A 16,611-nucleotide genomic window follows, 5' to 3' on the forward strand; every position below is an offset into this window, starting at 1 on the left:
AGAACATGAGGGAAGAAAATGAATAATTATAGACAAAAGTCACAAGACTGGAAATAAGAGCATTTGAAAAAATAAGAGCATTTGAAAAATGGATACCTGATGTCCTGTATAATGGTTTCGGTCTCTGATTGGGTTCTGATGGGAGGTTCCTCTCTGGCCAGGAAGTTGACCTTGTTCTCAGTGGTAAACATGCCACTGACGTCACGATATGCACATAATGTAATAACACGTGATTGCTGAAAAAAAAATGAGAACTTGTCATATTGAGAAGTATTCAACAATGAAAAATTACTTTATTTCAGTAAAGATAATCTAATGAGATTAAACCACTGGTTTTATTTAGTTGTCCAACTATCAAAAGATGTGTGGCAAAGCTGCGTGACCCACTGGACAGTGCGCAGATGTAGTTATATTGTAGCGTAGCGAAGTTGAATGAATGACTCACTGACTGATGATTAAGACAGTTACGTGCTGCCACCTACTGGGGGTCTTACTCTCATAATCCAAGTATCGTTTTATTTTGTCATTCATTTTATAATTTAATAAAACGGCTATTCACATACTATATTTAAAACTTTAATCTCATAACACTATGTAATTGTAATTACTGTGTAAATCCTCCGAGCAGCATTAAACAGTTTGTAAATAGGTCTACATGCCGCTTCAGAATTCAGATGCAGCTTCTTTGGTTGATACTGATTGAATTTGATTGGTAACAGCCTACTGTCTTATTATTATAATAAAAATTTTCATTAAAAAAATGACAAATATATTTAAAAGATCAGAATAATTGCCCTTATAAAGGTTAAAAAAAATGCCCCTGAAAATGAACAATTGAGGGGGGAAATTTGAACCATAATGGGAAAGTTCATTTCTGACACTGTTAGATGACGATACATATAAATAATACTCTCCTGGCTTTAATGATCAAGGTGTCATTTCAGGCTTTTGTTATCTTCCCGCAACTGAGAGAGCACTTCCTGGACATGTATTATATATTGTATTATAATGGCTATTTAAAATTACCCCTAGCTTAGGCGTGCTGCATTGTCAATCACTGAAACAACAGTGATTTTCAGGAACAAACATACAACACGCCAGCTGGAGAGTGACATTCAGTCTTTCGTCGAAGAAAACAAATGACAAGCTATTCTCTAAGAAAAAAATTTATATATATTTTTGTATCTATCATATTTCAACTTCATCCCTTGTCTAAAATTCAGCATGCTGTCTAAAATAATAGTTATGACTATTGCATATTTACAACGATACTGATGCTGCATCTGTGCGCTGCCCAGTGGGTCACGCAGCTTTGCCACACAGCTTTTGATAGTTGGACAACTAAATAAAACCAGTGGTGTGCCAAAGAAGTAAGCTGATGGGTAATGTGGGTGCATATGCAAGATGACCTATTTCTGAAATAATCAGCTAATATTTCTCTGGCACGTAGGTTGTCGAACTCATGCCAATAGAGAAGAAAACCCTTTCTAGGCCCTGCCCAGCATGATGTGTCAAAGAATTAGTTTGGTTGTTGGATGAGAGAGAGATTATTTGTCATAAACACTTGAGGAATCCGTCCAGCAGTGAAGGAATGTTATTCTGCACTGTGGAACAACTGAAAGCGGCACGGGTTGATCTTATGTTGACCAATCAGCGGAAAGGGGCGTTTCATGCCCGCCCACACATGGAAATCGAATATTCAAGTCTTTTATCCATTTTCTACCCAGGAAATTGTAAATTATAAATTTATTTTGTACTATTTTTGATCAAATAAACATAAACATTAAAAAAAATCATAGTACCCCCAAACTTTTGAAAAGTGAGATGTCTGCATGGACTGACCGTGTGGATTTGTGGTTTCTGCAGTGCCAGGCGGTGACTCTTCCCCATGTACGAGTCGCTCTTCAACACAAACATGGTGACCACTCCCTCTGCTGTCATGATGACCACGTAAGGATCGGCCACAGAACAGTGCACTATGGGAGAGCCCAGGTCCACAGGTATAAAGTGGAGCTGTGTCACTGAGTGCAAGAAGAAAAAGAGACCAAATGAAACACAGGTCATCCATCATATGCTCATAGTTAGAAATACACTGATGTGATCCCTTACCTCCCTCTAGCAGTCTGATGCCCATAGGAGACACCTGGATGATGTATTTATTGTCTCCTATGTTGCCTGCATACACAGTGGGACCCTGTGTGGCGAAACCACTAGTGTCCAGCTCCATAATCTCCTGACCAGTCTGCAAGATCTGAACACACATAGCAAGAGCAATGAAACACTTTAAAGCTAAGGTCACATTAGCAAAATTACAGCGAGATTTCAAGGAAAAGTGACTGCAAACATTTCGATTGGTTGAAAAGTATCCAATGAGCATGGAGCTCATATGAGAAAGCAGTGATGGGAATATCTGTCTGCCTGGAATGACACTAGCATACTGCTTACTATTTACTATATCATATATTACAGTACATAACTCTTGGCAGTCTAATAAAAAAATAGTCAATGAGAGGTTAAAAATTGTGGCAGTACATTAAATGGAAGGTCAAGTCAGGCACATCGTATTGTGGGTTACAGTATTGCAGTGCATTCTATTCTATGCCCATACAGTAAATTTGCATACTGTGCGCAGTATATAGTGCATACGGTCAACACAGCAAGAGTAATATGAAAGTATGCTATACAGAACACAGCCTGTGAATACCATGGTGGAGTCTTCTCTACTGAGGATGAGGAAGCCATGTTTGTTCTTGTCATCCTCCACTGTGGGCTCGGGCTTCTCCTCCTCAGGACCCTCAGTATCGCCCTCTGCTGGAGACTACAGACATGGGGAGTTTCAAAGTAAAGCAGTTACAGTACAACAGCTAAACAAGACTATTATGTGCAATTCATCAAATATAAGGTATAAGAAAAGTGACAAGTGGCTGTAACAAATCACCTTTTCAGGTTTCTCCTCACAGTATATGACTGTCCACATGTCGTGGCATCCAGGAAGTTCAAACGTTGTGACCACCTGCGGTCTGATGCTTTTCTACAGACCAGCAAAATATACCACACATTTAATATAATAAAGTTATAATTGTTAACCTATATGCACTTTTCAATTGCCAGTGGACTATATATATATATATATATATATATATATATATATATATATATATATAATACATAGGCCTATAATGCCAACACTGCAAAAAGTGCTTTTCTTACTCAGTATTTTTGTTGTTTTGCAGTACAAATATATAAACTCTTAAATCAAGAGACATTGATTTGAAATGTAAAATGACGTAAGATAAGAAGTCTTGTTTTCTATGAGATTTAGTCAAATTAATGGTAAGTGATTTCTGAGAAACACTGTTGAAAGAGGATCGGACTGAGCACCACAACACACATTTTTAGCCAATCAGCAGTAGGGGGTGTGTCCACTCATGATGGGGGAGGGGGATGGGGGGGAGAGAGAGAGCAAAGAAAGACTGTAGAAAGACAGAGAGACATTACAATGGAAAAAAAGTTCCAAATATCACTGGATAAAAAATGGTTATGATCAGGCAACAGCTTTATGTCAAGTGCTAATATTAGAAAAGCTGGCCAGAGAGCCGCTAACGGGAAGGCCTGAAAACGGACGCCAAGGTTGCGTTTTTTTGTTCCATATGTGAGTTACATTGGTTTTGTTGCTATGTTTCACAGAAGATATGGTATTGTTGTAATGTTAGCTAGTAACAGGACAGTTTTGATGTCATTGTTTGTCTGGAGCTGATGTTCAGCTGGTGACTAACAATAAACTCTTGCTTTTATAATCTTGTGCAATATGTTAATTTGTTGTTCTTCTTTCTCGTTCGTCATCATATTCGTTTTATTTTTTTCGCAAATAATTATTTTGCTTCACTTCAGCTACGATAAAGATACATCCACCTTTGCATTGCGGAGCAATGAAAGGGTGGTGTGTTTGTTTGGGTAGATTTCAAATATCAACAGTGCTTCTCAGAAATCGCTTACTGCGTCTTTAAGGGAGTTTAAGCTATAAACCCAGAACAAAATAACTTCCAATGAGGTCAGAAAAATAAACCTTTTGAATTACATTTATTTCTTACACTATTGGCAGATATTATTCTGGTTTATGTATAAACCTACTTAAATTGTATACATTTCTCTGAAAACAAGACTTCTTGTCTTACATCTTACGTTACATTTTCTAATCTGTCTCTTGATTTAAGAATCAAGATTTCGATTTTTGTTCAAGACAAAAATCCTGTGTAAGAATATTTTTGCAGTGAAAGTACTTAGGCTAATATTAATTACAGCAAAGGATGTACACATATACAATACAATTAATTAAAGAAACATTCAACTGAAATTCACTCAAAATACTTAAAAACAGAAATCATTATCCATTGACTGTGCTTTTGGTAGATCTGGGAACTAGCACAATGGAAAGTTAATGCTTGTTTTAATCAGTCATGATTATTGGGCAATGTTGATCAGTTCAAAATAGCCAATTATTAGACGACTTATGTCTAGCACTTCAAAATGTTGAAATACTTCAACATTTATCCACATTAATAGCTAGCCCTTATCCACACGATAAAACCAGTAAGATTCACCATAATAGGGCAGGGATGTCAAACTCCATCAACTTATGGGCCATATATATATATATAAAAAATAGGGCAATATCTAACATACTTAAAACATCACATCAAAACGTAATAAATCCCAAAAACATCTTTATCAATCAACTTCTCAAATCTGCTTCACTAGTCATGCTGAAAACTTGCATGACAATAAACTAAAAAGCAGTTTTACATTATTCATACCAGAATCATTTGCTGTTGTAATATAATATCTGACAGAAAGGAAACTGTGAACACTTTACTGTGTGATCTGTGCCTGTACAGCAAGCAGATTCAGGCCATGTTCACAGCGACCTGATATTAACATCTGTCTCGTGTGAACAAAACTGGTCAGTTGAGACAGATCGCCATTTAAATCTGGTCTCAATATGAGTTTCATATGCATCTCCTGAGACTTGCCATCAGAAGGGACATACGTTTTGATCCTTTATTACTGTTTCCACATTTTAGAATAATAGTAAAGTTATTAAAACTATGAAACAAACGGATTTATGGGAATTATGTAGGACATTGGACATTTGAGATCAAACCACCTGAGATGCATGTTAATACCAGGTGTAAATGTGGCCTCATAATGAACGCATTTGCACTTAAGGTGATGATACATGGGGCAACTTTTTTGAGCAATGTTGCTGTGCAATGTTACAAAGCAATGTTGCTTGGCCACTTTCCCATTGGGAATGGGCAACAAATTTCTATCTGGACACTTTAGATCGGTCATGGGCCCTGTGTCTTACTTGGTTGCCCGTTGACGGCAACATTGCTCAAAAAGTTGCCCTGTGTATCATCACCATTTGACAAATAGTTTCATGCATTCTTTGTGAAATGCATGAGCGGTGCATCAGCAGTGTGCCTCTGCTGTATCTCGGGTGTTTTAAAGGCCTCTCCAACCATCTCTGAGGCAGCCCTGGTAAAGCCCAGATGTCACTGTAGCACCCGCACCAACCTGCGGCAGACGAGCCTCACCGCCGCAGGACAGAGTGCTGTGCATTTTCTGCTTCAAACAGACTCAGCTGCAATGCATGCACAAGCAATTGAATGCAATTGCCGTCCATAACTAAAGGAAGCAGGTGGCAGTAGGTGATAATCATACCTGCAGTACAGAAAGAGCTCCATTCTTGCCATATCCTGAGCACACCACCACCTCCAGATCCGGCTCTGGGTTAGTTTGAAACTGATGGAATATTGTATCACAATTAATCAGAAAACTAACTGTTAAATGGAACTACTAATGTTTGAGACTAAATGCATTATATTGCCAAAAGTTTTGGGACACCTCTACATGAACCTTTACATGCACATGAACTTTAATGACATCCCATTCTTAATCCGTAGGGTTTAATATGGAGTTGGCCCACCCTTTGCAGATGTAACAGCTTCAACTCTTCTGAGAAGGCTTTCCTTCAAGGTTTAGGAGTGTGTTTATGGGAATTTTTGACCATTCTTCTAGAAGCGCATTTGTGAGGTCAGGCACTGATGTTGGACGAGAAGGCTCACAGTCTCCGCTCTAATTGAACCCAAAGGTGTTCTATCGGGTTGAGGTCAGGACTCTGTTCAGGCCAGTCAAGTTCCTCCACACCAAACTCGTTCATCCATGTCTTTATGGACCTTGCTTTGTGCACTGGTGCGCAGTCATGTTGGAACAGGAAGGGGCCATCCCCAAACTGTTCCCACAAAGTTGGGAGCATGAAATTGTCCAAAATGTCTTGGTATGCTGAAGTATTAAGAGTTCCTTTCACTGGAACTAAGGGGCCAAGCCCAACCCCTGAAAAACAACACCATACCATAATCCCTCCTCCACCAAACTTTACACTTGGCACAATGCAGTCAGGCAAGTACCGTTCTCCTGGCAACCACCAAACCCAGACCATCAAATTGACAGACAGAGAAGCGTGATTCATCACTCCAGAGAAAACATCTCCACTGCTCTTGAGTCCAGTGGCGGCGTGCTTTACACCACTGCATCTGACGCTTTGGTGATGTAAGGCTTGGATGCAGCTGCCCGGCCATGGAAACCCACTCCATGAAGCTCTCTACGCTCTGTTCTTGAGCTAATCTGAAGGCCACATGAAGTTTGGAGCTCTGTAGCTATTGACTCTGCAGAAAGTTGGTGACTTCAGCGCACTGTGCGCCTCAGCAAGTGCTGACCCCGCTCTGTGATTTTCTGTTGTTCCCAATTGCTTCCACTTTGTTATAATACCACTAACAGCTGAATATTCAGTAGTGAGGAAATTTCACAAATGGACTTATTGCACGGACGGGTGGCAACCTATCACGGTACCACGCTCGAATTCACTGAGCTCCTGCGAGGAACCCATTCTTTCACAGATGTTTGTAGAAGCAGTCGGCATGCCAAGTGTTTTTTACACCTGTGACCATGGAAGTGATTGGAACACCTGAATTCACTGATTTGGAGGGGTGTCCCAATACTTTTGGCAATATAGTGTATGTCTCACTTTTCAAGCTGTCTCTCAGGGTTCAGTATTAAATACCTCACTAGAAAATGGAATGGAACCGGAAGTGCTAAAATGCAACTCATTTCTTGATTTTTGGCACTGTATTGCAGTTGAGATTAACTGATGAGTTGCATTTTAGCACTTCCGGTTCCATTATCCTGAAATCGATCTGTGATTAACAAGTTGAAGGTATTAACTTTTATTCTACATCATAAAATACATCAGTTAATCAATACCTTGTTAATCTTAATAATCATGTTAAAGGGTTAGTTCACCCAAAAAGGAAAATTCTGTCATTAATTACTTACCCTCATGTCGTTCGACACCCGTAAGACCTCCGTTCATCTTCGGAACAGAAATGAAGATATTTTAGTTGAAATCTGATGGCTCTGAAAGGCCTCCATTGGCACAATGGCACTTTACACTCTCAAGACCCTTAAAAGGTACTAAAGACGTCGTTACAAATTCGATCTCACTACAGTGGTTCTAAAATAACTTTATGAATCGGCGAGAATAGTTTTTGTGCGCAAAAAAACCCTAAATAACAACTTACATAGTGATGACGATTTCAAAACAAGGCATCATGAAGCTTCGAAGCGTTATGAATCAGCGAGTCGAATCAGCGGTTTGAATCGCCAAATTTCAGCAGTTTGGCGGTTTAACACGCGATCCGAATCATGATTCGACTGATTCATAACGATTCGAAGCTTCATGATGCCTTGTTTTGAAATCGTCATCACTATGTAAGTCGTTATTTAGAGTTTTTAAACTATTCTCGCCGATTCATAAAGTTATTTTAGAACCACTGTAGTGAGATGGACTTTTTAACGACGTCTTTAGTACCTTTTAAGGGTCTTGAGAGTGTAAAGTGCCATTGTGCCAATGGAGGCCTTTCAGAGCCATCAGATTTCAACTAAAATATCTTCATTTCTGTTCCGAAGATGAACGGAGGTCTTACGGGTGTCGAACGACATGAGGGTAAGTAATTAATGACAGAATTTTAATTTTTGGGTAAACTAACCCTTTAATCTTCACCAATGAACACGTAAAAAGAACCATAAACTTTTTTTGGTCACAGAGCTTATTTTCTGCAACAATCCAAACAACCATGGAAAAATCCTAATGGGAACCAGGGTGATGCAAATTTACAAAAATACGTCATCCCTGCAGTACTCTATAGAGAAAATAAAAGGTACCTCTTCAGACAGGAAGGCCGGTTCTCCCATGGAGGCGCTGGCACAGGGTCCAATGTTCAGTATGCTGTCACAAACCTGGACATAAACATCAGATGACCCGTCAAATCTAATTCAATTTATGCGTTTTGTACAGGCGACAACATTTGAAATGTACATATGTTGTATTCACAGTCCCTAATATTGTAAATGAAACGTGTTATTAAGATCAGATTAGAAGGGACCTCACCTCAAATGAGTATGTAGCCAACTGAGTGCCTGACTGTGCCTCACTCCCGTACACCTCAATTTCATCAAGCTCATCAGGAAGATTCGCTTTACCTAAACACAGCAACTCACACATATATATACACAAAACACAAACACAAATAACTGTTCATGTAAAACACTGCAATTAATTACACTACCTGTCCAGTTAGTCGTGGAATCCACACGCTTCTTTTTATTTGGAGGCTCTTCCTGGAAGATGAAGACATTTAATATGAGGAAGAAGCTTTAGATTCTTTTTACAAAAGATTTTATATGCTTAAAGAGGACATTTAATGAAAAATGCATTGTGAATGACAAAACTATCCTTTGGCTCGATCTCAGCATTACAAAAAAAGTGGATAAATCCTATTTTTAACAAGATATTTGATCGTTTCGGTCAAATCTTAACGGTGTAACTGACAAAAACGATAGTGTTTGATAACAACTGCAGTGATGGACAACTTACTGCTGCAGAATATATGTGTTCATTCCTGAATGTGCACTTGTAGTGTACTTCTAAATACAGTACAACAGTATATTTAAAAAAAAATATATGTACTTAGTGTACACAAGAGTACTTATAGAGTTGACTTTCATGACTGTTTCTCAAGATACTTAAGTACACATTTGTAAAGTGAGCACTTTCTAATAATGTAAAATTGAAATTTTGGTTTTAAAGTAAACTTTAAATCATTATGTCTTAATCTTATATCGTGCTTTAAAGTAAATTATTTCGATGTTGTCTAACATAATAAAGCAAGTACAGAACTTGATTATCATTTTAACTGTAGATTGACTGTAAATTTTAGGTAACACTTTATTTAACAGTGTCCTTGTTACACGTTACATGTAAGTACTATAGTAATAACAATAAATTATGCATAATTACATGCAACACCCTAAACCAAACCTTAAATTAATACTTACCCTATAGTGAGTACATGTAGTATATCAAAATGACTCAGTAACTAAATGTATAATTACAGTGAAACATGGACACCATAATATTCTTTAAATGTAGTAAATTGCAACATTCTCATTACAAATGTGTAATTACAAATATATTAAAATACACTAAATACAATTCATGACATTAAAGTATATTTTAGTATTCCTTAACTGCTTGTCAGTACATTCGGCAGTACACTTTAACCATGTAATGTACATTGAGCAGGTCAAAAAAACACTCTAAAGTTAAGCTAATTGCATTTAATATACATTTAAACTATACAAAACATGCCATTAACATCAGATGACCTGTCAAATCTAGATGAATTATCAATAAACATGCAATTATTAAGTGTCCGAAATCATCATATTTATTTCACACTGAAGAAGTATATTCTTTAAAGTATATAATTTCCATAATAAGAACTCTTTTATAAGTATGCTAAAGGGATGTTTTCTTCACATGGGTTCACACACACCTGTTTCTCTTTCTCCTCGTTCTCTTTGCCCTCTTCCATTGTTGTTTCCTGAAGTTTCTCAGTGTACCTGAGTAGCAGTGAGTTGCCCAGACGAGAGCCCAAGAACAGATAACCTGCCTCCATTGTCATCATCTGCGAGGAGAGAGATGAAAGGAGCGTGTGAATGTTTGTGAGCAAGCACAGAGGATTGAAGACTGATATTTTGCAGTATGTTTTATGTGGATTTGACACAGCTGAACACTCACACAGGTGGTCAGGACACTGGCGGCAGCCTTATCGAAGTGGAACGCACGCACGCTCCTCATGCCATCTGTGATGAGCGTCAACACGTAACTGCACATACGGCAAGAAACACATGGTCAAAACAAATTACCAGTTTACATCAACCCAGTTTGTATGTGACATAAAACATGGGTGATATTATGGTCAACACAAAACAAAAGATCTCACATTTCTCCTCCTTTGAGTGAGATGACCATCTTATCAGTGGTAATGAAGGATGCTTGAGAACAATCCAGCGTGATCTTCACTTCGTCCTGTGACCCTGAAGAGCAAAAAAGATTCCAAGGAAACATCAACGTGATTAAAACTCATCAATTAGTAATCATAAATTTGACTGTGAAGACTTTATTTTCCCCAGAAGAACTTACTCAAAGGGAAAGCTGTGGTGCCATTGGTCTGACTGTTGAGTGACACTCCAAACGGAGGAACACTCTGGTTTAGATACAGCAAAGAATTCACAGCGAAAACCACAACTCCCCCTGAAGACAAAACACAACATTATCATGCAAACAGCTTCACGGGTTGGATGCTGGGATGTTTTTAAGCAGTATTGAATGACTTTTCATGTATACTGGACACTTGTTGACTGACCGCTCTTCCTTCATTTTCTGGTAAAAGAAATCACCTAATTTACACATGTCTACAAAACTCATTTCAAGCATTTAAGCAGGAACATTTGAATAAGAAGGTCTTAAGATTATGAGAAGCATACATTCATATTAATGTTGTCACATTTAAATGTTTACGAAATAAATTATATTAATCACACTAATGCTTGTAGAGGTAATATTGGTTAAAATTCATATAGTTGAAATAATACAGGCTTTTGAAACTTTAAAAGTTAAAAAAGATCCAAAAACACATAAACATTACACACAATATTATTTTTCTGATATGATATAGTAAAATGTATTAATTAAATTGAAGGAAACTGTTCCCAACCAAGGGTCTGGGGCCTACTAGGGCCTCAGCAAACTTCCAAGGGGTCTTAAAGATGACTTTTAACTAATTAAATTAAGACTAAATAAGTGTAAATAACTGAAAATAACTCATAATTATTAATAACTCAATTATTTCAGGAAGTGTCTTATTTGAATTTACCCCCTCAACAACTGTTTGTTTTCTTTTGAAGAACCAGAAAACAAATTCTTGGAAAACTTGGATATATGAGAAAGCCTAATTTAAAAAGTGTGATTTCTAGACCTGGACCCACAAAACATAAGGGTCATTTTGTTATTGAGATTTATACATTATCTAGATATATGGTTTGTAAGCATAGGACAATATTTGGCCAAGATACAACTATTTGAAAATCTGGAATCTGAGGGTGCCTTTAAAATTGTCCAAATTAAGTCCTTAGCAACGCATATTTCTACTAGTAATACATTTTTGATATATTTACGGTAGGACATTTACAAAATATCTTAATGGAACATGATCTTTACGTAATATCCTAATGATTTTTGGCATAAAAGATAAATGTATTGTTGGCTATTGCCACAAAAATAGCCGTGCGACTTATGACTGGTTTTGCCATCCAGGGTCACATATACATCTTACTAATTAGTTCTAAAATATTAGAGTTAAATATTTGTACAAATCCCTAATCCTTTTCCAATAAATCAAGGACAACTGGTAGAGTCATTAAAGTTCCCTGAAGATTATTCAGCCCTTATTACGTCTATTTGTTTTTAATTAACAAAAACTAGGGTTGCCAAAAGATTAAAACCATTTTTGAAAATAAAACTACAGTTGTGGACAATTTTTTAAGAACTCCACAAATAAAATTAATACCATATGGCAAGATCTATGGTAACATCCAACCCATAAAAAAGCTGTAAAAAAGTACAAACTGTACACTTTATAGTTCAAATAATACAGGTTTTGACAAAAACACAAAGTTTTAAAAAAATACAGTGCTCACAATTAAATCATCAGCTTAAGCTAGATTTAATTTCCTGTTTTTTTTTTTGCCAAAGATAATTAAGACCATTTAACACATTTAAGACTTTTTAATTGCCTTAAGTTTGATACAGGGACACTGTGGGGGACCTTGGAGTAAAAAAGGTTGAGAATCACTGCCATAAAACCAGAGATCAATGTCTACATGAAGCTCTTGCAGGTGCAGTAAAATTAGGAGTATGGATGATATTTTACCGATGGGTTTGGGAACAGCCATGACCTGAGTGCAGTCAAAGGGCAGGTTACTCAGCGACCAGATGACTGGATGAACCTTCTGCATGATGTTTAGAGAGATTGCCACGATACTGCACGTGTCCTGACGCACTGCTACACGTCTAGTCACAACAAACAACATCCGTTTATCAGCATGTGGAGAGGTGCCTCAATAAAATACATTCCCCCGGTTTCACAGACAAGGCTTAAGCCTAGTCCTGGACTAAAATGCATGTTTGAGCTGTTTTAACTGAAAGCAACTTGCACCGACATATCTTAAAATATGTCAGTGCCATTGTTTTGTCTCAAGATGCACACCAGTAATGCTTTTTCTAAGGCACGTTAATAAAAGCTACTAATTGAACTAAGGCCTAATCCTGGCTTAATCTAAGCCCTGTCAGTGAAACCAGGCCAAAGTGTGTCATGCTAAAGACTCATTACATATGATTGAGAAAGGAAATGTATATGTAATGAAGTGTTGATAAACAGTCGTACCCCGGCCACGTCTGATTGGGCTCAAACAGAATAAGCAGTGTGGGCTCATAGTAACCATGGAGAAACTTCATATCGACGATGTTTAGAAGCTTCTCATCCAGTTCACGAACATCAATTATGTAGCTGGGTAGGAAACTCGATTTCTGCCTGAAAGAAGAAAAACATTTTCATTGAGATCGTGCCGCAAAAAAATGCATTAAATTTATCAAAAGTGACAGTGAAGACATTTATGTTACAAAAAGATTTCTAATTCAAATAAATGCAGTTCTTTTGAACGGTCTATTCATCAAAGAATCCTGGAAAAAAAACAGGTTTTCCACAAAAATATTAAGCAGCACAACCGTTTTCTACATTGATAATAATTTATTGAGCAGCAAATCAGCATATTAGAATGATTTCTTAAAGGATTATGTGACTATGAAGACTGGAGTAATGATGCTGAAAAAATCCCAGGAAAAAATTATATGTTATAAAATATGTTTAGGTAGAAAACGATAATAAGAAATAGTAATAATATTTCACAATATTACAGTTTTACTGTATTTTTGATCAAATAAATGTCTTCATACAATAACAAATCGCTGATTTTTGAACGGTAGTGTATACATTTTTTAAATGTGTGCAAATATTTAGAAAATATTTGTTTGTACCCCTCTCCCACAATCCCTTCTTGTTCATCGGTCAGCGTGTCCTTCCTGAAGGGCAGAACCACCAGGCAGGTGCCGTACACCAGCATGACAGCACAGCGATTTTCTGGGTCCACTCGCACCATAGGAATGTGCATATTCTGAACAAACCCTTCCTAGAGTAATCCAAATATACAGCACAGATCAATCAAAACAAATCTTCACAAAAACAGCAGTTCAACTCATGCTCTTGAACGCAGTACACACTCTCAACTCCGGTTCCTCAAAATAGTGCAGTGACAGAGTCTTGAGGTCATGTGTGCCTGGATCATACTCAACAATTGAGAGCTGAAAGAAAAAAAACATGCAAACATTAGATTGACTTATTATATAAACTATCTTCAAAGCTTTACTTTAGCAGGAAGTAGCTTTGATGTAGTCAAACGTACTGTACCTTGGCATCTTTGAAGCTCAGAAGCAAGGCATCTCTGTTGGTGGCCACGAGCTGAACGCTGGCCATGGACATCACATTTCCAAAGAGAGAGAAAGACGCCACCTGCTCCAGTTTCTCTTTACGGTTCTTGCCATCTACAAGGTTTATTATTGAACACAATAATAACAATAAAAATCCATCTGAAACTACAGAATACTTGATTATGAATAATGGAATTAAAAGTCCTACCTGATGGCTTTTCTGATTTGGAAGTGCTCTAGAATGAAAATAGACCAAATGATTAATATTTATATTAATGACTTGTATACTTTAATTCAAAACAAACAAAACAGTACATAGTTTATTGAAAGAAAGAAGTCTCTTATGCTCACCAAGGCTACATTTACGTATTTTGTCAAATACAGCAAAAAAAAACCTGGAATATTGTGAAATATTACAATATTTTTCATATTTTAAGTATACAGTACCAGTCAAAAGTTTGGAAACATTACGATTTCTTAATGTTTCTGAAAGAAGTCTCTTCTGCTCACCAAGGCTGTGTTTATTTGATCAGAAATACAGTAAAAACAGTCATATTGTGAAATATTACATTTTAAAATAACTTTTAATGTTTTAAAATGTAATATATTTATATGATGGCAAAGCTGAATTTTCAGCATCCTTCAGAAATCCTTCTAATAGGATAATTTGCTGCTCAAGAAGCATTCATTATTATTATCAATGTTGAAAACAGTTGTGCTGCTTAATCTGTTGTTGCTTTTTGTGGAAACCATGATACACTACCATTCAAAGGTTCGGGGTAAGTAATGTAAGTATATTACATTAAATTGATCAAAAGAGATAGTAAAGACATTTTTATTGTTACAAAATATCTCTATTTCAAATAAATGCTCATCAATGAATACAGACAAAAATGTATCATGGTTTTCAACATTGGAAAAAAAAGAACCATTATTAATTTATCAATAAATTATTGAGCACCAATAATAATTGATATTAATTGAGCACAAAATCCACATTTTACTATGATTTCTGAAGGGTCATGTGACACTGAATACTGGGGTAATGATGCTGAAAATTCAGATTTGACATCACAGAAGTAAATCACATTTTAAATTATATTAAAACAGAAAACAGCTATTTTAAAGCGTAATAATATTTCACAATATTACTGTTTATATTGTATGTTTGATCAAATAAATGCAGCTTTGGCGAGCTTTGACTTCTTTCAAAAACATTTAAAAATCTTAACTTTTGACTGGTACTAGATAATGTGAACCACACTTGTGGCTCCTCTGATTGGACACCTATGTGAACTGACTTCATACATCCACCTATCCACAAATGAACGTGTCTAAATATATTTATACATTTCATTTCAGTTTTACCTCAACGAAGACATGAAATCCCTCTTCACCCTTACCTCCACATCATAAATGATCCTGTAGACATACAGCTGAGATGTCCCTGCCACCACCAGGTTTTTCTCTTGGCTGGAAATGAAGTTGCAGTACACGGCAAACTCCACCGCAGTGGGCGGGTGAGCCTGACGGTAAACTGCATACATGATGAAGAGCAGCTCCTCTCAGCACCTTAAGAATACAACACAGTGTGAAGAATAGTGTTTCTTACTGATGCTGTTTGCTTCATATCTGACTCTTTACTAACTGCACAGCAGGACCTTATATTCTCTGACTAATACACAACCGACAATGCGCTAAATACACACATTTACTGATTTATTGTATCGATTTATTGATTTCTACGCAGATTTGAACGTTTTGTTGACATTATTTGCATCTCAAGCATACCATGCTAATATGCTAGCAAGCTGTATTTGTATTTGATCATAATAAACATAATTTGTTGGTAAGCAAAATAAACTCTAACGTACCAGCGAATTATTGTGCAAATTTCCAAATGAGCCCTTTGACCACTGGGTCTCATGAATATAGATATTTAATACCGAACTCAGAACATTATCAGCACACTGGACAGCACTTTTTCATTCATTACACATCCCAGAATGCCTCGCGCCAGCAATGCGGCGCTGAAATGTGTCCGACATGCGCAATGTGAGCAACATGAGTTCCTGCCACTACAATCGAATCAGAATGAGCGTTATTTATTATTTATATATATTAAAGTATAAAGACAAATATTTTCACAGAATAAACATTTACAGATAACAAATATTGTAAATAATATTATTAAGAAATGGGACTAAATGAATTTACAAGGATATTGCTCAAAAAAGGGGAATAGTCTGTGGGAAGAAACCATTTTTGAGATGCCAACAAAACAGCAAATGTGTGTATTTAGCGCATTATTGGTTGTGTATTAGTCAGAGAATATAAAGTCCTGCAGTACAGTTAGTAAAGAGTCAGATATGAAGCAAACATGGAAGTGGCCAGGGTGAGTGGAGTCTGTACTGAAGTGCAATCTCTGCTGGGCCTTTTACACAATGGAGTCTATGTGAGTGTCCCACTTTAGGTGCTGAGAGATAGTGGTTCCCAGGAACATGAATGTCTCCACTGCTTCCACAGTGCTGTTCATGATGGTGAGTGGGGGGAATGCAGGGGGGTTTCTCCTGAAGTCCATGATCATCTCCACTGTTTTGAGC

At 37.0% G+C, this 16,611-nt stretch overlaps 1 protein-coding gene across 1 annotated transcript in view; it reads right to left on the reverse strand.

The window, feature by feature from the left end:
- The window catches only part of cpsf1 (cleavage and polyadenylation specific factor 1), a 27,068-nt gene extending 11,031 nt beyond the window's left edge, over positions 1 to 16,037 (reverse strand). The window contains exons 1-21 of the mRNA XM_079829511.1: positions 15,883 to 16,037; positions 15,412 to 15,580; positions 14,217 to 14,244; positions 13,989 to 14,122; positions 13,802 to 13,882; positions 13,559 to 13,710; positions 12,909 to 13,055; positions 12,396 to 12,535; positions 10,607 to 10,717; positions 10,407 to 10,500; positions 10,202 to 10,289; positions 9,957 to 10,088; positions 8,688 to 8,739; positions 8,510 to 8,601; positions 8,284 to 8,358; positions 5,725 to 5,805; positions 2,939 to 3,031; positions 2,705 to 2,818; positions 2,110 to 2,251; positions 1,843 to 2,021; positions 97 to 236 (exon numbers count right to left, since the gene is read on the reverse strand). Of these exons, the coding sequence (XP_079685637.1) occupies positions 97 to 236; positions 1,843 to 2,021; positions 2,110 to 2,251; positions 2,705 to 2,818; positions 2,939 to 3,031; positions 5,725 to 5,805; positions 8,284 to 8,358; positions 8,510 to 8,601; positions 8,688 to 8,739; positions 9,957 to 10,088; positions 10,202 to 10,289; positions 10,407 to 10,500; positions 10,607 to 10,717; positions 12,396 to 12,535; positions 12,909 to 13,055; positions 13,559 to 13,710; positions 13,802 to 13,882; positions 13,989 to 14,122; positions 14,217 to 14,244; positions 15,412 to 15,555 (2,219 nt within the window). The 5' untranslated portion in view covers positions 15,556 to 15,580; positions 15,883 to 16,037. The remainder of the gene's footprint in view (positions 1 to 96; positions 237 to 1,842; positions 2,022 to 2,109; positions 2,252 to 2,704; positions 2,819 to 2,938; positions 3,032 to 5,724; positions 5,806 to 8,283; positions 8,359 to 8,509; positions 8,602 to 8,687; positions 8,740 to 9,956; positions 10,089 to 10,201; positions 10,290 to 10,406; positions 10,501 to 10,606; positions 10,718 to 12,395; positions 12,536 to 12,908; positions 13,056 to 13,558; positions 13,711 to 13,801; positions 13,883 to 13,988; positions 14,123 to 14,216; positions 14,245 to 15,411; positions 15,581 to 15,882) is intronic.
- Between the last annotated feature and the right edge of the window lie 574 nt (positions 16,038 to 16,611).

The sequence above is a fragment of the Gobio gobio genome (genome assembly GCF_949357685.1).
Source record: "Gobio gobio genome assembly, chromosome: 11".
Lineage (NCBI taxonomy): Eukaryota > Metazoa > Chordata > Actinopteri > Cypriniformes > Gobionidae > Gobio > Gobio gobio.